The sequence below is a fragment of the Amblyomma mixtum genome, chromosome 8 (genome assembly GCF_055824585.1).
Source record: "Amblyomma mixtum isolate Tamu chromosome 8, ASM5582458v1, whole genome shotgun sequence".
Taxonomy (NCBI): domain Eukaryota; kingdom Metazoa; phylum Arthropoda; class Arachnida; order Ixodida; family Ixodidae; genus Amblyomma; species Amblyomma mixtum.
The window spans coordinates 11,566,198-11,587,179 of record NC_143019.1 but is presented as its reverse complement, the minus strand read 5'-3'; the positions used below and the strand labels follow the sequence as shown (position 1 = coordinate 11,587,179).

Genomic DNA, 20,982 nt, shown 5'->3' with positions numbered 1-20,982 from the left:
TTAGTTCATAACACATTAAACATAGATACTTCGTTATATATATCTGTAGATGAATCCAGACCATCCCGGCATAAGCACCCATTAACCCTTAAAGAGTACGCATTCCGAACCGACTGTTTCAGATATTCATTTTTCCCGCTTGCCATAAAAGAATGGAATAGTTTGAACCCCTCTATTACTACTAATACATCTTTGCAGAAATTTGTAACTTTGGTAGAAGAACAGTTGCGCGATAATTAAATAGATAATTAAATCATAATTATTCAAGTACAACAGACCACTCGTATCACTGCATGTAACAGCATCTGTATGAACATGTTACTTACAATGTATAAAATTGCACCCTTTTCTGTGAAAAATACTCTCTCGTTATGTGTTTTATTTTCTGTTATCTGTGTTTTTTTTCCCCATACTCATGTAATTACTTGCAAATAACAGTGTTTTTAATGTATACCATTCCATTTGTATTCGCTTTGTACCTTCTTACTATATGCCCATCCTGTAAAAATCCCAATGGGATTGACAGTATGTGAAATAAAATAAAATAAAATAAATAAAAATCTTAAACTTTTCTGTAAAAACTTCTTTGTTATCTCATCTTAGGTTTTATCGCCCTCACGTTTTTATGGTTCATTGCTTCTTTTTAGGGATCTATTGTCTGTTCAATTCCATTTTCGTGACTACCTTGTCTTGCTGTAGGTGTTTGCAGCGCACACGAAACAAGGACGGACAGAAAAGGGAACAAAACAAAGCGCTGACTTTCAACTGAGCTTTATTGGAAAAATAAGCGACTTTTATACAATTTTTTTAGCCTGTGACTCAGAAGATGTCAAAACGTCCTACTACATGTGCCATCTAAAATCACTGGTACTCTAGATAAAAACCCTCAAAAAGAACATGAATGGAAAACACTGAAAGACACGTGCCGCTTAAACCAACTAAAGGGTGTCATGATCAACAACGGTGAAGGAACAACAATAGAAAAAACTAACAAAAAAAACTACGATACCGAAATGCAAAAGCAGGGTGAAGCTGTATATGGGCTCCCGTTGTGACAAAAAGTAAAAGAAAAAGAAAATAAATTGACAAAAAAACAGGACTGAAACGGTATAAAAAAATCTCTGCCTCTCCCGTAAACGAGAGTAGAGTAAGCATGAAATGTTTACGGGCCTAATGTCATCTCGGTGGACACCCGAACCGCACCGTACAGGAAGGGAGGAACGCCACCACCCGTTCAGCGCAATGCCTTGCCATTTGAACGCAAGGTTTTTTGAGGAAAGGAAATGGCGCAGTAATTCTCTGCCATCTCGGTGGACACCCGAACCGCACCGTAAAGGAAGGGAGGAACGCCACCACCCGTTCGGCGCGATGCCTTGCCCTTTGAACGCAGCGCTTCTCCCCCGGATCACGTATGACAACGAAGTGTAACGTGGCATTTATGTGCTTTTTGCACGTGTTATTAGAAATCGGAAATTATAATTCCGTGCATTATCAAACCCACAGCTCCACTGATATCTTGATAAACATTGAGAAGGCACTGGCAGCAGTTATTTTTTGTCTCATTTGGAGACCAACCGGCGCTTGCATGCCGGTCGCGTAGGAGGGCTTAGAGAGTCTCGTTAAATCTCGTTAAGTCTCGTACGGTGCCCGGATGTTCTCGTTTCAGAGCCCGGATGACTGGAATTCAGTGCCCGGATGACTGGAATTCAGTGCCCGGATGAGTGGATTTCAGTGCCCGGATGAGTGGATTTCAGTGCCCGGATGACTGGAATTCAGTGCCCGGATGAGTGGATTTCAGTGCCCGGATGATGGCGCTCGGTCTCGGCGTGACGTCACCACACTGCCGACAACGGGAGCTAAAAGCATTTCATGCTTAAAACACTAACTAAAACAGCATAAAACCGATATTATCCCACCATTTAAAGAGTGCCGAAATTTACGGGTGCGCGCCTGCGGCCTACAAGAATCCAAGTTCTTTATCCATGAGCACTAAGGACGCAGCGCTGACGCACATGTCCCCTTTCTGTTGGATGGCTTTTGCCTCGATAATCTCCCTCGTGGTCTGATCGCTGCTTCTGCCTAAAATCGTAGTGTCCTGGAACCTTGGTATGCACTTATTGCATTCGCTGCAGTGCACAGCGAGATTTCCTTCTCGTATGTTTCTCTTGCGCAGATTGTCATAATTATTGTTGTGTTCTCGGAGTCGGTCGTTAAGGCTTTTCACCTTGCCTTCTTGTTTTCATTCTCACCGGCTTCTCAGGTTTGTTCCTTTATCAGTTTTAACACTTTTAATTCCGTCAACTTTTAGCCGTGCCGATTTTTTGCATCTTCCGCAGGCTTTTCCTGCACCTTTTATGCTTCAGTCTGTTCAGCTTTTAGGGCTTTTACCTTTGTCACCTTTCATCGTAATTCGTTTAGCCGTGTTGGTTGTTGGCTTCTTCGGGATCTTAGAATTGTTTGTTTACGCTCTCTGCCTCTGTTTCTCTCCCTTTTTTCTGTCCGCCCCCGGCCCCCCCCCCCCCCCCCTTCATTTTTTTTGCTTTTTTTGGGCTGCGTTACTGGTTATCCGTGACGATAAGAATAGTTGGTCTATCTGTTGGCTCTTTCGGTGCTTCCAGTTTGCTGATTTCTGCGCGTGCGCATCACTCCCTCCGGTTCTGTATAAAAGGTGTGGATCGGCTGCCATCCAAAATAAACTAGTTAGTCAACGCAGTTGTGTGTCCTTCTCGTTCTGGTCCTTTGCCTGGAAGCGCTGTTTTTCTCAAGGTATGAAAAAAAGCAAGAGTATATCTGAGCGTCGAAGAAGGCCAAAAACACTGAGCTTCATGGGCGGAAGCAGCAAGGAATTAGAAGAACTATGTTGTCAACTACAAGCCCTTTTAAGACACAGAGATAAATTGAAAGAAAAATTGCGGCTCTGCAGATCTTTAAGAATGACGAAGAATTGTTCAGTGTGCAAAACTGCGTTTTTCGATAGCCTATACCTCTTTTCACCATCACTTTAAGTCGTGTTGTTGATGTTGTTAAAAAAAAAAGAATGAGTAAACATGTGCTCGCTGTTTTAGAGGAGAAAATCTCGAAGCTCATTAAAGAATGCACTTAGTAGATTAAGTCGCTTTGAAACTGGTCAAGCCGCCTCAAAACGCTATCGTATTAATGCGAAAGCATTGCAAGGCTATGTCGAGAGCGAACGTGTCACCAAAACATGTCCGTAGCGATTGTGGGGAACTAGAAAGAGATGTTGTCAAAAGTGTGGTTATAATCGAAAGAGGGCAATGTGAGCATGCGCCGCTAAAAATTTGTGGTCAATCGGATGATTAGTTAATTAATTAGAGTCAAAAATGTGCAAAACGTGGGCGTGGCTAGGACAAAAGTGACACCAAAATTGAATCGCCGGAAGTGCAGAACCTCGTGAAGCACCACGTGATTGGAACACATGACCGGAAGTGTGGGCGGAGCCAACGCCGGCGCCAAATTTGAAAGTTTGAAACGAAGCGTGGTAGGAATTAGACGGATTGCACAAAATCCCTTATTCTGAATATTAAGTGATCGATGAGGAATTGATACATGTTTGATTTGTGGTCCATGAGTGTCTGATAAGTGATGGATAAGCAACTGAAAGTAATCGATATGGAAGGATACATGGTTGACAACAAATGGTAATGGTCGATAAGTAATTGATACGTGATCGATAAGTGATCGATTAGTGATCGCTGAATGATCGACAAATAATGATAACTCATCAATGAGTGATCGATGAAAATTGATAAGAGAGGCGACAAGTGGCGAGAAGGCGTCAATGCTTTCGCATTACTCCAATGCGGGTTGCCGCAGTTCCCTCTAACGTTTTTTTCAGCTTCATCTATCAGGAACTTTATAAAGCTGACACCTTAGCAGATTTAAAACATTAAGCTTAGTTTGCTGGGGCAAGACAGGCGAATTTTTTATTGAAGGGTGGGACATCTACGTTTCACTTAAAATGTTTCTTTTCCTGGAAATTCTTTAATGAAATCAATTAAACTAATAAACTCTCTAGAACTTACCGCACGCGTAGTCGCAACGTGGGAGCTAAATTTTCAAGGGATACAAAAACTCCGATAATTAATTAGAACAACAAAAAACGCATACAAAGGTCTCTACACGTACGTCTCTATCATTTTTCTGTTTTGGATGCTTCCCTCACAGTGTTAACTCCTGCAATAAAAAAGAAAAGAATTCATCCCTTCGCATAAACATCGCGATATCGAAGTCGCACACGCGTCTCAAGACGTTTACTAATGAGTGCTGTTTCTGTGCATGTGCACAGCGATACGTCACCCTTTTCCGTTTTGCTTGCAATCTGACGCCGAAGTAGGCGCTATGTTATTGATGGGCGTCAACTGAGTGCTCGTTAAAGGCTTTCGGCGTACAGCGGATGCCGGGTACAATATCAGGTCTGCACTTGGCAACCCTGAGGCTGCTGGCGTTGTTTGTTCTATATCCGCTGATTTAATGTTGATGGGAGGATTCCGGAGACCCACGGCAAATGGTTTATAAGGACGTTTGTTAAGCTCGACTCCCTAGATCAAAACTCGGACTCGACGCACGTGTTTGACTCCGGCTGTGCTGACCCTGCAGAGTGAGTACTCCTCCAACTCGTGCCTAGAATTTTTGGCATCAAATTAAGCCTGAAACTCTGTTGCTGGTCAACGCTCAAAAATTTGTAATGAAATATCTTTCCATGCACTGGATGGAAATAAAATCTCATCGCTACTTCGAGCGAATGGAGTTTCAGTAATTGCTGGGGGCTCATTTGAGAATTTTTTTTTGTTTCTGAGCAAATAGCGGCTATGAGAAGAAGACAGAGAGCGCCCCGTAAAATGTGCAATAATTTGAACGAATTTAAGAGCTATCATTGGCTGCTATGTTTAAAAAAATAGCAGCTAACAAGTTAGGTGTTCATTGAGTTTTAAGTGCACTTCAGACTGGGGTGCAATTGGGGAATTGTACGAAAAGGTCTGAACAGTTTTAGCGAACTAACACAATTCTGGAGCCAAGAGCTCTATCGTTTACCCTTGTAGTGTGCTCGCATTGTTAGATACAAGTACTACCATGCATAACTGTGATCCTTCTTACCGTTCTATTAAGCTGTCACTCGCTCATGAATTTTACTCTAGCCCCTTGCGCAGTGCCCTTGTTTGGCGCTCCACCGATAGCTCTCGTTATTATATTGGCTAGAAATTGAAAAACATGGTAAAAGCTACCCAGCGGAGTATAAGTGACAAGTCTGATAGAAATAAATTCCCTTTGAACATCGCAGTTTTTATATATGCGGGAACAAGGTGAGTCTGTATCGGTAAAATTTCTAAGCAGACCTTCCTCTTCGTCACAAGCACCAGCTATGAAGAATAGAATTTCGCGCGTATTTTGTGCACCCCCGGTGAGCTTTCTCTACAACTTAATTAAGCGTATTGGTTGCCTTCTTGCAGTCAGCATCAACGAACAACATGATGCCTGCAAAAGTATTCGCTGCTGTGGCCTGGATGGCGATGTCTGCCGCCGCATTCCAGTACCAACCAGGTAAGGGAGCCTTTCGTATTTGTGCCAGGTAAAAGCAGCAGCCATTAAAAAAAAAGGCAGTGAACAGAAGCACATCTTTTTGCTTCCTTAAAAAACGAGCTGAAGCTGCACTAAAGGAGTGAGATTCGATTAGCGTTATTTGTGCAGACGTTCTCTGATTCGAATTTCTAAACTCTACAAAGTACTCTTGGAAAATAGCTTACGGCGAATTGCATTATTCGTGATATGCTGGGTGTAAAATTTCGAAACTGCATATGTGCTGTTGGAGACGTCACAGTGAGGCATTCTGTATTGATGTAGAACATTGGGGTTTCTAAAATGAAAAAAAAAGCACACGGAATTTTTTTTTTGCTTCGCCTGCATACAAACGCGGCAGCCATCGCGGGGATTAAAACCCATGTCACAGGGCTCAGTTGGCAATCGCAGTTGCTCATAAGGTAGCTCAGCTCGTCTCACGCGTAGCTGAATAGTTTAGTTGATTTCATTCGCTGGATTTAGGAAAGTTTAACGTCCCAAAGTGACTCAGGCTAGGACGGACGCCCTAGTGAAGGGCTCCGGAAATTTATACCACGCGAGATTCTTTAATGTGCACTGACATCTTACAGAACACGCGCCTCTAGCATCTGGCCTCCATCAAAATGCGACCGCCGCGGCTGGGATCAAAGCCGCGTCTATCGGGTCAGCAGCCAAGTGCCATAACCATTGAACTACCGCGGCAGCTTAAATAGCTTAAATGGGAGCACAAACCTTTAAAATATTCACGCACGAAGTCAACCACTGGTAGAGGCAAAGCCTTGTCCGCCGTAGCCGAAATGTCAAAGGTCAAAATATATGATGGGTCAACAGGAACCTTTGTTGATTATACGTCAAATTTCAATTGGCGATGCCATGTTACAAAGAAGAGGGTATTGAAAACAGAGAATTTTAGTTCCGAAACCTAATTTGTTATCAAATTTACTACATCGCTTATTTTCAAATGAAAAGAAAAAGTTAGCCTTTGCAGCCAATATCTTCTTTTGCCTGACAAAACCACTGAATAAAACTCTTTGACAGTAAGAAACAGCATGTAAGAAGTCAGCGCCCGTGTATGCCACCCTAATTCCTCCACATGAGAAGTATACCGGGTGTTTCAGTGAACACTTTAAAAAATTTTCAAAAATAGGCTTTTTAGGGTAAAATTAGAGCTTTTGCAGCATGGTAATGCCAGGCCAGATAACCGGTGAATCATCTTAACTATTACTCTGGTTAGCTATTTTCTAATTATGAACTTTTTAACTATTAGAGTTAGGCGCCTGGTTTCTGGTGCCCGCCAACACTGGTAATACTAGGCCGCAAGAGTCATATTTTTTACCCCAAAAAGCCCATTTCTCAAAATTTTTTAAAGTGTTCGCTGAAACACCCGGTATATTGTTGAGATATTTTAAATCTGTGTACAACGCTAGAGAAGAAAATTAAAACACCCTGATTAAATAAACGCGAAGTAATTGATATACCTTTTTGCTTTTCGCCGTGATGTGGCAATAAAATAATTTTTATTTACTTTGTGATTGTATAATTAATCCTTCCTCTCACAAACTTTAATTTTCCTCATGGCGTTCGCCCCGCCGCGGTGGCTCAGTGGTTACGAAGCTCGGCTGCTGGCCCGAAAGACGCGGGTTCGAACCTGGCCGCGGCGGCTGAATTTCGATGGAGGCGAAATTGTAGAGGCCCGTGTACTGTGCGATGCCAGTGCATGTTGAAGAACCCCAGGTGGTCGAAATTTCCGGAGCCCTTAACTACGGCGTCTCTCATAGCCTGAGTCGCTTTGGGGCGTTGAACCCCAATAAGCAATAAGCAATCATGACGCCATTCAATAAACTAGCTGAAAACGTCAATTTAGAGCTGTCGCAGTGAAGCTCTCAATACAGCTACATGTCCCCTCCTGTCTTGTCCATTATCGTTGTCTTACCACCGTCTTCTTTCCTTTCCCTCCGCTTCTACTGGCTACCTCTCTCTTTATCCCCTTTCTCGCGTTGTAGGGAAGCCTAATGAGCAATCCATTGTTAAACTGGCGGCCTTCTTCATCTGTGTCCAAAGAATACTCTTCGCGATTTACAAGCCGCAACATCTACCGAAGAAGTGTACGGCCGAAAGGGTTCTTTTTTATTTTACTTTAAGAATCTAAAGAGCGCGAGCCGAAAGCCCTTCTATTTTCTTTCCTTGTTTCTTGACTTCTTTCTTTCCTTCTTTCTTTCCTTCTTTGCTTCTTTCATTCTTTCTTTCCTTCATTGTTTCTTTCTTTCTTTCTTTTTTCTTTCTTTCTTCCTTTCTTCCTTTATTTCTATCTGTCATTCTTTCTTTCTATGTGTTTTATTCTCTCTCTGTCTCTCTCTTTCTTCCTTTCCTTTTCTCTTTCTTCCTTTCTTTGCTTCCTTCTTTCGTTATTTCCTTCTTTCTTCCTTTCCTTCTCTCTTTTATGCTTTCTTTGATTCTTTATTTCTTTCTTCCTTTCTTCTTTTCCTTCTATCTCCGTTTCTTTCTTGCTTTCTTTCCTTCTTTTTAGCATCCGACTGCTGCAAGGCGTCTGGCGAGAGAGCAGTTCGCGCGACAGTGGCGCCACCTTAGCGCATGCGCAGTAAGCCACCAACGACACGATGCCCGTTGGTACGCACGAGGAGGCTGTGGGGCGACTTGGATTTGCATGATTAAATAATCATGACCCATGATTAACTAGTCACAATTGGTTAATGACTAACTAGTCAAGATTGGTTGATGACTATCTAGCCACGATTCGTTAATGACTAACAAGTAATGACGAACAAGTTGACGACAGGTTAGGGACTAGTTAGTCATGACTTGTGACTAATAATGAGTGGTTATGACTTTCACCTCAGAAGTAACAGACGGACGGACAGAGTCATGGCCGCGAGTGGGAGCGCGTAAAGGCATTCGCCTTAAAAAGGGGAATATGTCCAAAAATAGACTGTCTTTAAAGTGGATGATACCATATAGTGGTGGTCGGCGATTTATTTCTTGCAGGAAGCCCCTGCGATTTCTCTGGGCTCGATTTGGACAGTCCCATCAACCGGATGATCCAGGAGCTTCCCGAGTCCGAACTGCGTTGGTCTCCCTACGCTACGGGCCGATTCCTTGGCGTAGAATTTCACCACCTCAACATTAGCGGCCTCAACAAGCTTCACCGGTACGGAGCCATCAGTCCCTTCTGCGTCAACGGCACTCGCATGATTGAAGTGGACTTCGTCCAACTGGGCGACGTTGCCATGACAGTTCCCTGGGAGACCTGCAAAGGGAGGAAAGGGCACATCCAGCTTCGGTCACGGCTTTCACGCTTCACGACAGTGTTCCGCGTGGAAGCCACCGAGCTCGGTCAGGTCATTAAACTGGTTCACGAGGGACCCACGATTCCAGTTACCACAGAAGAGCTCAGGCTTCGCGTATACAATGGCGGGTTCATGATGGATATCTTGACGGAATACTTGTCCATCGCGTTCCGCGCTGTTCTGCAAGATATCTGGAACAGGGAGTTCTTTACCTTCTTCGTAACGTCCGTCGGGAAGGTGCTTGCTTGAATTTATCCCGCCAGGAAATGAAGGGAAATAAAGGTTGGCCACTCTGTGACGTTATAAAGGCCTGATTAATGCCCGGACGATCAGATGTTGAAGATGGCAGCATGAAGAATAAAGATAGTTTATAGCAAGCGACCTATGTTCGTTTATTGTTGTTGTTGTGCTCGACGTAAATAAATACGTTATCGCAGAACTAAATGACCGTAATCAAGAGTAAGAGCAGTGCAAAGTTTCTGGAATTGCCTTCATATAAGAGGACAAACGCACTGAACTTGACGCAAATTGGTTTTTCGAACCTGGTGAAGTAGTGTCAAGCAGCGCGGGCCCAAAATATAGTGCTTCTGTGCGCTACGCTGCCAGTAAGGAGACCTTCAACAAATGTTAAACCATCACACCACTCGCTGGTAGACTGAAGTGAAGGACTGCGTGTATCTGAGTCCCGTCATTGTTTGAATCCCGGCAGTTCTTAGTCCGGTCACATTGTCAGGACGACAGGACACGCCTGACTTCCAGGTAAGGAGCGTGCTCACGCTCTCGCCTGGTCTGTTACCCTCCGGAGACTGGATGGAAATGCTACAGTCCCATACACCACGAATAGAACAAGGGAAGAACACCCGCCGCCATCGACTGAACACAATGCACCCAGGAAGAGCCTCACGTACACCGAGATCACGCAGTGTTACATAGATGACGGAAATACCACCGCCCTGCTAAAATCCCTCGGCCGAGCGGATGGCACTTGGCGACAGCTCCGAATCCATACAATCCAGAAGTTGTGCCAAAAATACTTTAAATACCTCGCCCTACACACAGACGTATGCCCAAGGTGTAAATATAATAAAACCTACAGGTACACACCACTAATGGGAGTGCCACTGCCCCCGGTGGCAGAAACTCCCATAGCCAACCCAACCACACCAAATAGGGGGCCGCCCTGACTAGCTCGGGCCCCAAGGAGTAGTCTTGGCTGATATAACGGGTGAGAGCAATCGGGGAGGCCAGCGGTGCCCTGCATGAGTGAGGGCTACAACCTGACCAGGCGTTAAGAATCTCTGAGATCTCTTCAGCATCATCTTGAATTGTGTGGGCCGCCTGTCGGATTTTGTAGTGCTACCATTCAGCAAACTCAAAAAAGAAAAAAAAAATCATTGGTTTAAAAAAAACGTTGTCAATGTAATTCAACAATCTTATCTAAGTTTTTTTCTTGAAACCCAGCTACCCAGGAGGTTTCGGTTACGAAAATCTGCCAGAGAAACGGGAAGAAAAGATAGACAAGTGAAGTCCACCATCGAAGTCATGCTGGAGATTTTTTTTCACTCGGGACAAAATTATGCCTGGTTTTGCAGCCATTCAAGAGGAAACTGTGACTGCCAAGGTGTACTCTACGGAACGCCTCACGGAGCAGTCAATTAACTAAGAGCACGGCATCCTCCGTAAAATGAAAGGAAATGGTTTTTTGGAGGCGCCAACGTGGAGCCCATTGCGGCATAGGCGTTACGAATTCCTAAGCTTTCTTCATCACCATCTTTAAATGTGTGGACCACCTGTCGGATTTCGTAATGCTGCCATTCAGCAAACTCGAGAAAGAAAAAGCGCTCAGTTTAAAAAAAAAAAACGTTGTCATTATAATTCGACAATCTTTTATAAGTTTTTACTTGGAACCCAGCTTCCCAGTTCGTTTTGGTTGCGAAAATCTGTCCCAGAAACGGATAAAAAAAGCTAGACGAGTGAAGTCCACAATTGAAGTGATGCTGGAGAATTTTTTTTTTTTTTTGCTCGGGACAAAACTACCTGCTTTTGCAGTTACTCAAGAGCAGACTGTGACTGCCAGGGTGTACTCTATGAAGCACCTCATTGCAGTTGTCAGTAAACTTGAGCACGCCACCCTCCGTAAAATGAAAGAAAATGTTTCTTTGGAGGCGGCAACGTGAAGCCCATTGTGGCGTAGTGATCTGCTTCACCAATAACACCTCTGACATCATTAATTGGTAAAATCCCACTTACTGACTACTTATTACGTTTTGTTCTGCCTTTATACCAAATAAAACGAGGTACACTTTATATATATGATGTTACCACCTAGCAGGCGGGGTACTGAAACCACTGCATGTTGACTACTAGTAGAAAATCTGGTGCATGGACAGAAAATGCCGAAGAGCGCTAGGACAACGCACCCCAAAGCAGCATAATGAGGTACAACTAGAAAATAAGACACCAAGGACTGGACCTTGATAAAGGCGTAAAAAAGAAACGCTTCAACTCCTTGGTAATATCACAATAACTTAATCGGTACGCCGATTATGAAAAAAAAATACAGTGAACGAATTGTAATCAACAAAGACCGTGACATAAATTAAAATGGAACAAGGAACTATTAATTTGAAGGATAAACATTTCAAAGTCAGGAGAAGAGAAACCGAAACACCACGCTAGCAAATTCAAAATAACAGGAACGTGTGAAAAAAAAAGCGAGAGTACACGTGAGCGTCGAAGAAGGCCGCAAACCATGAGCTTCATGGACGGAGGCAGCAAGGACTTAGAAAAACTATCTTGAAAACTACAAACCCCTATTAAGACACAGAGATAAATTGAAAGAAAAGAATTGCGGCTCTGCAGATCTTTAAGAAACATTGGTTTGGTTTGGTTTATGGGGTTTAACGTTCCAAAGCGACTAAGAGGATGAATTGTTCAGCGTGCTGTCTATATTTTTTTCATCTAAATAAACTGCGTTTTTCGATAGCCTATCATGGCCTCTTTTCGCCATAATTTCAAGTCGCGTTATTGATGTTGTTTAAAAGGAACACAATTAGTAAACACGTGCTCGCTGTATTACAGGAGAAAATCTCGAAGCGCATTAAACAATGCACTTCTTAGTAGATTAAGTCGCTTTGAAACTGGTCAGCAGGCTGCCTCAAGAGGCTATCTTATTAATGCGAAGGCATTCTAGGCTATGTCGAGAGCGAACGTGTCACCAAAACACGTCCGTAGCGATTGTGGGGAACAAGAAAGAGATATCGTCAAAAGTGTGGTTATAATCGAAAGAGGATAATGGGAGGATGCGCCGCAAAAAATTTGTTGTCGATCGGATGATTAGTTAATTAATTAGAGTCAAAAATGTGCAAAAAGAGGGCGTGGCAGGGACAAAAGTGGCACCCAAATTGAATCGCCGGAAGTGCAGAACCACGTGAAGCACCACGTGATTGGACCACATGACCGGAAGTGTGGGCGGAGCCAACGCCGGCGCCAAATTTGAAAGTTTGAAACGAAGCGTGGTGGGAATGAGAAGAGTATCACAAATTCTCTCATTCAGATGGTTAACTGATCGATGAATAATTGATACGTGATAGATTTGTGATCCATAAGTGTGTAATAAGCGATCGATAATCAAATGATAAGTGTTCGGTAAGGAATGACACATGCTTGACAACGAATGGTAATGGTCGAGAAGTAATTCATAAGTAATGGATAAGTGATCGATTGGTGGTCATTAAATTGTCGATAAATAATGATGACTGATCGATGAGCGATCGATTTTAAGCGGCAAACTAGCAGCTGTTCTAAAAGAAAGTTACGACACCATGGTCTGGCACGCAGATCCGCACGGCTGGCGGCCCCACCGTCACTCCGCTTGGCCACTGTACAGCTCGGGTCCAGATCCGCAACTCCACGTTCGTTGTCAGTTGCCTGGTTCTTCGTGATTATTCTCGTCACCTGATCCTGGGTGTTGACTTCCTTCGTGAGAATGGGGCCATCATCGATCTCTGCCAGCGCACAGTTGCTTTTTCTACAGACAACGCCGATGACACTTCTCACACTCGCCCATGTCGCTCCGCCCTTCACGTTTCTTCCTCCGAGAGGGTTTTCATCCCGCCACACTGCAGTGTTTTTGTCACTGTCGACTGCGATGGGGTCCGTGACGGGACAACAGTCGCCGAGGGCAATGTTTCAATGTTGCTAACACACGGCATTTCTACGACCCGAAGCCTCGTACACATACGCAATGGTAGGACCCAATTACTGGTTACCAATTTCACACACGAACTTCGGCACCTCTTCCGCGCCACAGCGATCGCGTTCGCCGACGAATTAGCTGATGTTTCTGGATGTTTTGTGTCCACAGCCGTGGAATCTCCGAACATGTCTCTCGATCACATTGATATCAGCTCAGGGCTGTCACAGGTTCAACGCCGCGCTCTCCGTACCTTACTACACCAATACACAGCCTGCTTTGCGTCTTCTTCGAAAGTTCAGCAGACAGCCATTACGAAACACCGCATCATCACAAGTGAAGATGGCCGCCCCATACGCCTACAGCCGTGCCGTATTTCACCTAAAGAACGCGAAGCCATCCGAACACAAGTGAAGGAGATGCTCAATGACGGTATTATTCAACCATCTCAGAGTCCGTAACGTATATGGTAAGGTATAAATTAATATGGTAAGGCCCATCCTCGAATATGAAAAAATAGTTTGCGACCCCCACACTGCATTCAATTGCTCTAAGCTGGAACGAATTCAGCGTCTCGATGCTAGGTTTATATTTAATAGGTACCAACATTCTGCTTCCCCACGTCCTTACGTGCTGATTTGGAAACGCTCGATTTTAGAACGATGTCACAGGCTCAAGTTTCTTTTCCAGATTTTTCATCACAGCTTGAAAACAAACCATTCAAAGTACTTTGAAATTAAAACTGGAGAAATATCACCCCATCGTCACAGCTTGTACATTGCCCACTGTCCGAAATGATTGCTTTAAATTTAGTTCTTTCAAAGGAACCATTAAGGAATGGAATATGCTACCAAACTCTGTTGTCACTTCACAATCACTGAGGGAATTCTCAGATAAGCTGCACAGTGTTTTATCGTCTACATGAAATACGCGTATATGCCGGAGTTTTATTTTTTGTGTAAGTGGCAAGTGGCGAACGCTTTATGTACCGAATTTTGTGCCTGTTTCAATGTTTGTATCATTGCTATTTTTTATAGCTCATTACCCACTCCTGTTATAGCCCGTGATCAGGGCCGACAGTATAAAAAATTGAAATGAAATCAATTTAAAACTTTAAGCTTAGTTTGCAGAGGCAAGGCATGCGCATTTTTCTTTGAAGAGTGGGACATCTATATTTGACCTAAAATGTGAATTTCTTTTCATGGAATTTTTTAAAAGAAATCTTTTAAAGTAATAAACTCTCCAGTAGAACTCACCGCACATGTAGTCGCAACGTGGCAGCTCTGTTTCAAAGGCATACCAATATTCCCATAATTAATTGAACAATGACAAAAACGCATACGTCTCTATAGTCGTCTTGTTTTAGACGCTCCCCTCGCAGAGTTAATTTCTGCAATAAAAAAGAAAGAATTTCATGCCTTCGCATAAACATCGCGATATCGACGTCGCACGCGCGTCTCGAGACATTTACTAATGAGTGCTGTTTCTGTGCATGTGCAAAGCGATACGTCACCCTTTTCCGTTTTGCTTGCAATCTGACGCCGATGAAGGCGCTATGTTATTGTTAGGCGTCAATTGAGTGCTCGTTAAAGGCTTTCGGCGTACAGCGGATGCCGGGTACAATATCAGGACTGCGCTTGGCAACCCTGAGGCTGCTGGAGTTGTTTGTTCTATATCCGCTGATTTAATGTTGATGGGAGGATTCCGGAGACCCACGGCAAATGGTTCCCTTACCCTTCCCTTCCCTTACCATTCCCTTACCCTTGTTTGGTTTATAAGGACGTTTGTTAAGCTCGATTCCCTAGATCAAAACTCGGCGGCGGTGCTTTGTAGAGAAGGCGCTCCAAGACTCGACGCACGTGTTTGACTCCATCTGTGCTGACCCTGCAGAGTGAGTATTCCTTCAACTCGTGCCTAGAACTTTTGGCATCAAATTAAGCCCGAAACTCTGTTGCTGGTCAACACTCAAAAATTTGCAATGAAATATCTTTCTTTACAATGGATGCAAATGAAATCTCATCGCGACTTCGAGCGAATGGAATTTCATTAACTGGAGTTGGCTCATTTGAGATTTATTTTGTTTCTGATCAAATGGAGGCAATGAGAAGAAGACAGAGAGCATTTCCTAAAATGTGCAATAACTTTAAAGAATGCAAGAGATATGATTGGCTGCTATGTTTAAAAAAATAAAAGATATCATCTGATGTGTACGTTGTTTTTTACATTCCCTTCATACTGGGAGGCAGTTCGGGAAGTTTCTGAAAAGTTGAGAAGAGTTTTAGCGAACGGACGTAATTACGGAGTCTGGAGGGTGAACATTTATCCCAGGCGCTACTCGCATTAATTGTTTGATATAAGTACTACTATGCATAACCAAGATAGATTTTGTGTTTCTCACACGCTGTCACTCGCTCAAGAATTTTACATTAGCCCCTTGCCCAGTGCTTTTGTTTGGCTCTCCACCGACCGCTGTCGGGAAATTGGCTTGTAAAGTACATTGAATAGAAGTTAGAAAACATACTAGAATTTACCCATTGGAGCAGAAGTGAAAAGTTTGATAGAAATAAATTCCCTTTGAACATCGTAGTGCACATATAAGCGTGAACCAGGTGATTTTATATCCTTTGGATTTCTAAGCAGACTTGCCTCTTCGTCACAAGCACCAAGTATGAAGAATAGAATTTGGAGCGTGTTTTGTGCACCCCCGGTGACCTTTATCTACAACCTAATTAAGCTATTGTTTACCTTCTGGCAGTCAGCATCAACGAACAACATGTTTGCTGCAAAAGTATTCGCCGCTGTGGCCTGGATGGCGATGTCTGCCGCCGCATTCCAGTACCAACCAGGTAAGGGAGCCTTTCGTATTTGTGCTAGCTAAAAATCTCAGGCATTTAAAAAAAAAGATAGTAAACGGAAACACATATTTTTGCTTCATTAAAAAAATTGGCAGTGGCTTAGCTGTGGTTAAGCCTGGATATACAAGCGAAAAGGTTCAGTTGTGCATGGTTTGACGTCATGGCTGTCGCAGTTCGCGCGCAATGCACTGGGAGGCACAAGATAACGGTGCAGGCGTTCGGCCGTCCACACACTGCCTGTACGGAGGCGGAGAAGGAGACGCGCGTGTAGTGAATGCGGTGCTGTCTTAGAAGGTAGCTTTAGAGACATGTACTGTGGTGTCCATTCCTTTCGGGTGTACACCAAGATATGAGAGACAGGCATTTGCTTTCCTTAAAGCCGATTTTCATTTCATTTCATTTTCCTTATGGCCCTTACGGCGCGATTCGAGTATCCACCGAGATACGAGAGAGACAGGCGTCGTTTCTAGTCCTTAAAACCAATTTTCTTTTCATTTTCCTTCCCTTACGGCGCGGTTCGGGTGTCCACCAAGATATGAGAGTTTCCTTGTGCACTGTTTAACTTTCATTTTTTTTATTTCTGATATTTTATTTCTTTCATTTCTTTTATATTCTCGTTTTTGTGCTTATTTTATTCTTTTTTTTATTACGGAGTCGGCGGCCAGCTGCGCTGCGCGTGACGTCGCTTGGTTTCGCGCATGCACAGAAGTGGCAAATCTGGCCTCCGGCTCACGCGAAGCGCGGTGTAGATGAGCCTAGTGAAGCTTTTCACTTCAAAAGCGAGCAGAAGCTGCAGTAAAGGAGTGAAATTCGTTTAGCGTTATTTGTGCAGACGCTCTCTGATCAGAATTTATAAACACCACAAGTACTCTTGGAAAGTATCTAACGACGAAATGCACAATTCGTAATATGCAGTGCGTAAAATTTCAAACCTGCACATGTGCTCTTGGAGTCGTCATAGTGAGGCCTTCTGCACTGATATGAAATATTTCGGTTTCTAAAATAAAAAAAAAGCATAGGGGCATTTTTTTTACTTCGTTTACATAGAAACGCGGCAACCATCGCTTATATTAAATCCAATGTCACAGGGCTTAGCAGACAATCGCTGTAGCTCATAAGCTAGCGCAGCTCTTTATATGCCCAACGGATTTGATTTGATTGATTTGTAAGGTTTTAACGTCCCGAAGCGACTGAGGCTATGAGGGCCGCCGTAGTGAAGGGCTCCGTATAATTTCGACCATCTGGGGTTCTTTAACGGGCTCTGACATCGCACAGTACACGGGACTCTAGCATTCCGCCTCCATCGAAATGCGACCGTCTCGGACGGGATGATACTTAAATAGTATAATTGGGTGTACGAACATTTAAAATATTCACGAACGCAGTGAACCACTGGTGCAGACAAAGGCTTCTCCACGATTTCAGAAATGCAAAACTTCCGAATATACGATTGGGGAACAGGAACCTTTGTTGATTATATACATTAAATTTCAGTTGGTCATGCATGTTTACAAAGAAGAAAGTATTCAGCAGACAGAATTTTTTGTGCTGAACGTAAGTTATTATAGCGCATATCTTTTTTAATCTATAAAATACGACTGAAAGAAACTGTGTATAAAAAAGCTGCACCTAAGAAGTCAGTGCCCGTGAACACCATCTTAAGGGTAATTCGTGAACGTGAGAAGTATATATATTTTGGGGTTTTTTGTCTCCGTGTGCTACGCAAGAAAGACAGAAAAATGAAAACACCAGCAATAAATCAACTTGAAGTAAATGATGAACGTTTTTGTTTCATGTTGTGATGCGGCCGTAAAATTTTTATTCATATCGTGCTTCTATGAATAATCCTTCCTCTCACAAATTATAATTTTTTTCAAGGTGCCATTCAGCAAACTAGCTGCGCGCGCAAATCTGGCGTTCTCGCACTGATGCTCTCTTTATAGCTTCGTGTCACCTCCTGTCTTGTCAGTTATCGCCGTCTTCCCACCCTCTTCTTTCTTTCCTGGCCGCCTTTACTGTCTATCTTTCGATTTATCCCCTTTCTCTCTTTGTAGGGAAGCCTAACGAGCAATGCATTGTTAACGTCGTAGCCTTTCTTGCCTTCCTTCTCCATCTGTGTCCAAAGAATACTCTTCACGGCTTACAAGTGGTAACATGTACCCTAGAAGTATACGGCTAAAAGCGTTCTTTTTTTATTTTACTTCAAGAATCGATTAGTTTATTCGCTATTTAATTAAATTATCTATGCCTTAAGATAGGCTAGCCTTTGTGGGGAGGTAATTTCTGTATTCTGTATCCTTTTCTTTTCTGTTCAGAAAAGGAAAAAAAAAATGGAGAATATTTCGAAAATTACACTATCTTTAAAGCAGAATGACATCATATAGCGGTGGTCGGCGATTTATTTTTTGCAGGAAGCCCCTGCGATTTTTCTGGGCTCGATTTGTACGCTCCCATCAACCGGATGATTCAGGAGCTGCCGGAGTCCGAACTGCGTTGGTCTCCGTACGCTACGGGCGAATTCCTTGGCGTAGAATTTCAGCGCCTCAACATTAGCGGCCTCAACAAGCTTCACCGGTACGGAGCCATCAAACCCTTCTGCGTCAACGGCACTCGCATGATTGAAGTGGACTTCGCCCAACCGGGCGAGGTTGCCATGACGATTCCGTGGGAGACCTGCAAAGGGAGAAAAGGTTACATCCAGCTTCACTCACGGCTTTCACGCTTCACGACAATCTTCCGCGTGGAAGCCACTGAGCTCGGCCAGGTCATTAAACTGGTGCACGAAGGACCTACGATTCCAGTTACCATAGAAGCGCTCAGGCTTCGCCTATACAATGGCGGGTTCATGATGAATATCTTGACGGAATACTTGTCAGTCGCATTCCCCGCTGTTATGCAAGAGATCTGGAACAAGGAGTTCTTCAACTTCTTCGTAACGTCTGTTCAGAAGGTGCTCGCTTGAATTTACGCACTAGAGAAAGACGAGTGAAAAGTCGGCCCCTCTGTATCTTAAAGAAAGGCCCGATGTCCGGCCCATCTGAAATGTAAAGATGGTGACGTGAAAATAAACATAATAAAATTAATCAATGTGTATTTGTGTAATGTCGTTTTTATACCTGTGGTAAATAAATACGTTACCACTTCGCGGAATGACCGTAACTAAGACGAGAAAGCGGTGCACAGTTTGGGGGGTTCATTTCTTAAAAAATACAAGTGGTTCAACTCTGCTGAACAGAGTTTTCACGTAGCGAAAGCAGAGCGCACAGCTCCGGTTTGTATACCCCATACCCTGACGTCACATCTGTAAATTGAATCACGTGACACCGCGAAATTACCACGTGGCTTCTTACCACCGCCTACCGACAACTTGAAAGGTCCAAGGTCACTGTCAAAGGTCAAGTGGTGCAGCACCGAGATGGACCACACATGGTAAGGCAGGTGTGCAACCATTACTATCTCAAGGTCGTTTCAGGGCAATTCGGCCGCTCACGGTGAAATGTGTGTGGTTTGTCAAAGTTCAAGATGAAAGGTGGTCCTCTAAGTGGAGCACACATGGTTAGGTGCGTGTGCAGAGCAACACTAGCCATGACTTATTTCAAGGTCGTATGAACGTCAATCGGAGGTTCATGGCAAAATGTGTTGCAGCTATAGTACTGTAGCGTTCGCTACAAAAGGACAAGTACACTGAATTAGACAACATATAGCCTTTTTGACGCTGCTGAAGTGCAGACGAGCAGCGTAAGAGGTACACTGTTCCCTCTTTGCAAGAGGACTCTCACAAGTCAAGTAAAAAAGAGACCAGTAAAAGCGCTAAAAAGAAATGAGGCTTGAAAAAAAACAAGTTTGATTAGACCAAAACGAAGAGGAACTGAGGCAAGTTCGCCCCATGGCTTTCCGAACTGTGGTTTCGTCTATGAGTAGCACTGAAGTTCTGAGTGCGAAATCGAATGATGGTCCGGCTCGAGCAGTTTTTATGCTCCAAGCATCCAGTAGGAGCGGCCACAGAACTGAGCTCATGCGGAGCACCTTTTTGAAGAACCGACGATGTGTGCTCGCTGCTGGCTTCAACAGACCAATGTAGCAGTGCTGTGTATGCAGACGCTCACGTGAAAATGAGCCTTGTGTCAGGGGCTACAACTCTCCACTAAAAACTCCGCTGTAGTGCAGCCCGCTGCTTGATTTTCCCGCGCAACTTGCAGTAGCTGCCGTTCATTGCGGCTGTTCCATCAGTGAAAAGACCCATTTAATTTCTTCTCTTTCGTCGTTCAACGTAGCCACCCAGGCAGCACAAGTAATCGGCCTAATATCAGAACTGAATGGTTTCACTGTAGTGGGCGGGGACCTCCGTCAAGCCTCTGTAGGCTTTTTGTTCCTGCTCTTCACATCCTTGATGTGAAAATAAACCTGATTGATTGATTGATTGATTGATTGATTGATTGATTGATTGATTGATTGATTGATTGATTGATTGACCTTTGTAGGACCGGCTTTTGGCAATACATTTCCAATATTGGGCCGATTACCTGGGCAGCTTGGGCGGCCGTGGGCGTTCGGAGATTCTTTACCATCACACTGCGAGTCGCGCTCTGTCTACAACTTACCTAGTTTAACTTTCGGTCACTGAGCGTCAAATAAACACGCTGTGGCGAGAATTGCTCATCGGGATTGTCTCATTTCTGAGACGTCCCGGAGAGCAGATAAGATAAAAAAAGCTGTATTGGTTGTAATTTTTTTCTCAAGTAAAAAAAAAAAGGCTACTATAGCAGTTACCGAGAACATAAGTAAATAAGCGCTGAGTAATCTTTTTCTTCAGCCTGCCAAAAGGTAATGTTTCATCCGTGCGTCTTTTAGAACACTTAAACTGCACTTTACCCTGCAATCATGAATCGAAAGCAGGCCACAAGCCCTGATTGTATGGGCCCGAGCCCGGCCCTGGCATTCAATTTCGAACCCGGGCTCGATTGAAGGTCCGACGGACAGGAAGTTTCGCATTTCTTCACTGGAGTTTGCGCATTCGAAAGGTTAAAAAAATTTCGATATCTTTAACATTAAA

At 43.7% G+C, this 20,982-nt stretch overlaps 3 protein-coding genes across 5 annotated transcripts in view; 2 read left to right on the top strand and 1 right to left on the bottom strand.

The window, feature by feature from the left end:
• The window catches only part of LOC149331344 (uncharacterized), a 107,928-nt gene that overhangs the window by 60,713 nt on the left and 26,233 nt on the right, over nucleotides 1-20,982 (bottom strand). The gene's annotated exons all lie outside the window — the stretch shown is intronic.
• Nucleotides 4,499-9,260, top strand: LOC149331348 (uncharacterized). Of its 2 annotated transcripts, none has more exons than XM_089556473.1 (3): nucleotides 4,499-4,618; nucleotides 5,469-5,559; nucleotides 8,578-9,260. In XM_089556473.1, the coding sequence occupies exons 2-3, from the start codon at nucleotides 5,487-5,489 to the stop codon at nucleotides 9,126-9,128; spliced, it is 624 nt and encodes a 207-aa protein (XP_089412599.1). In that variant the 5' UTR covers nucleotides 4,499-4,618; nucleotides 5,469-5,486; the 3' UTR covers nucleotides 9,129-9,260. The 2 variants fall into 2 exon arrangements, with proteins under 2 accessions (XP_089412599.1, XP_089412598.1); XM_089556472.1 differs by having other exon boundaries at nucleotides 4,549-4,618; nucleotides 5,473-5,559.
• Nucleotides 14,841-19,020, top strand: LOC149331347 (uncharacterized). 2 transcript variants are annotated; one of them, XM_089556470.1, is made up of 3 exons: nucleotides 14,841-14,965; nucleotides 15,830-15,920; nucleotides 18,341-19,020. In XM_089556470.1, exons 2-3 carry the CDS (start codon nucleotides 15,848-15,850, stop codon nucleotides 18,889-18,891), a joined length of 624 nt encoding a protein of 207 aa, XP_089412596.1. In that variant the 5' UTR covers nucleotides 14,841-14,965; nucleotides 15,830-15,847; the 3' UTR covers nucleotides 18,892-19,020. The 2 variants fall into 2 exon arrangements, with proteins under 2 accessions (XP_089412596.1, XP_089412597.1); XM_089556471.1 differs by having other exon boundaries at nucleotides 14,843-14,965; nucleotides 15,834-15,920.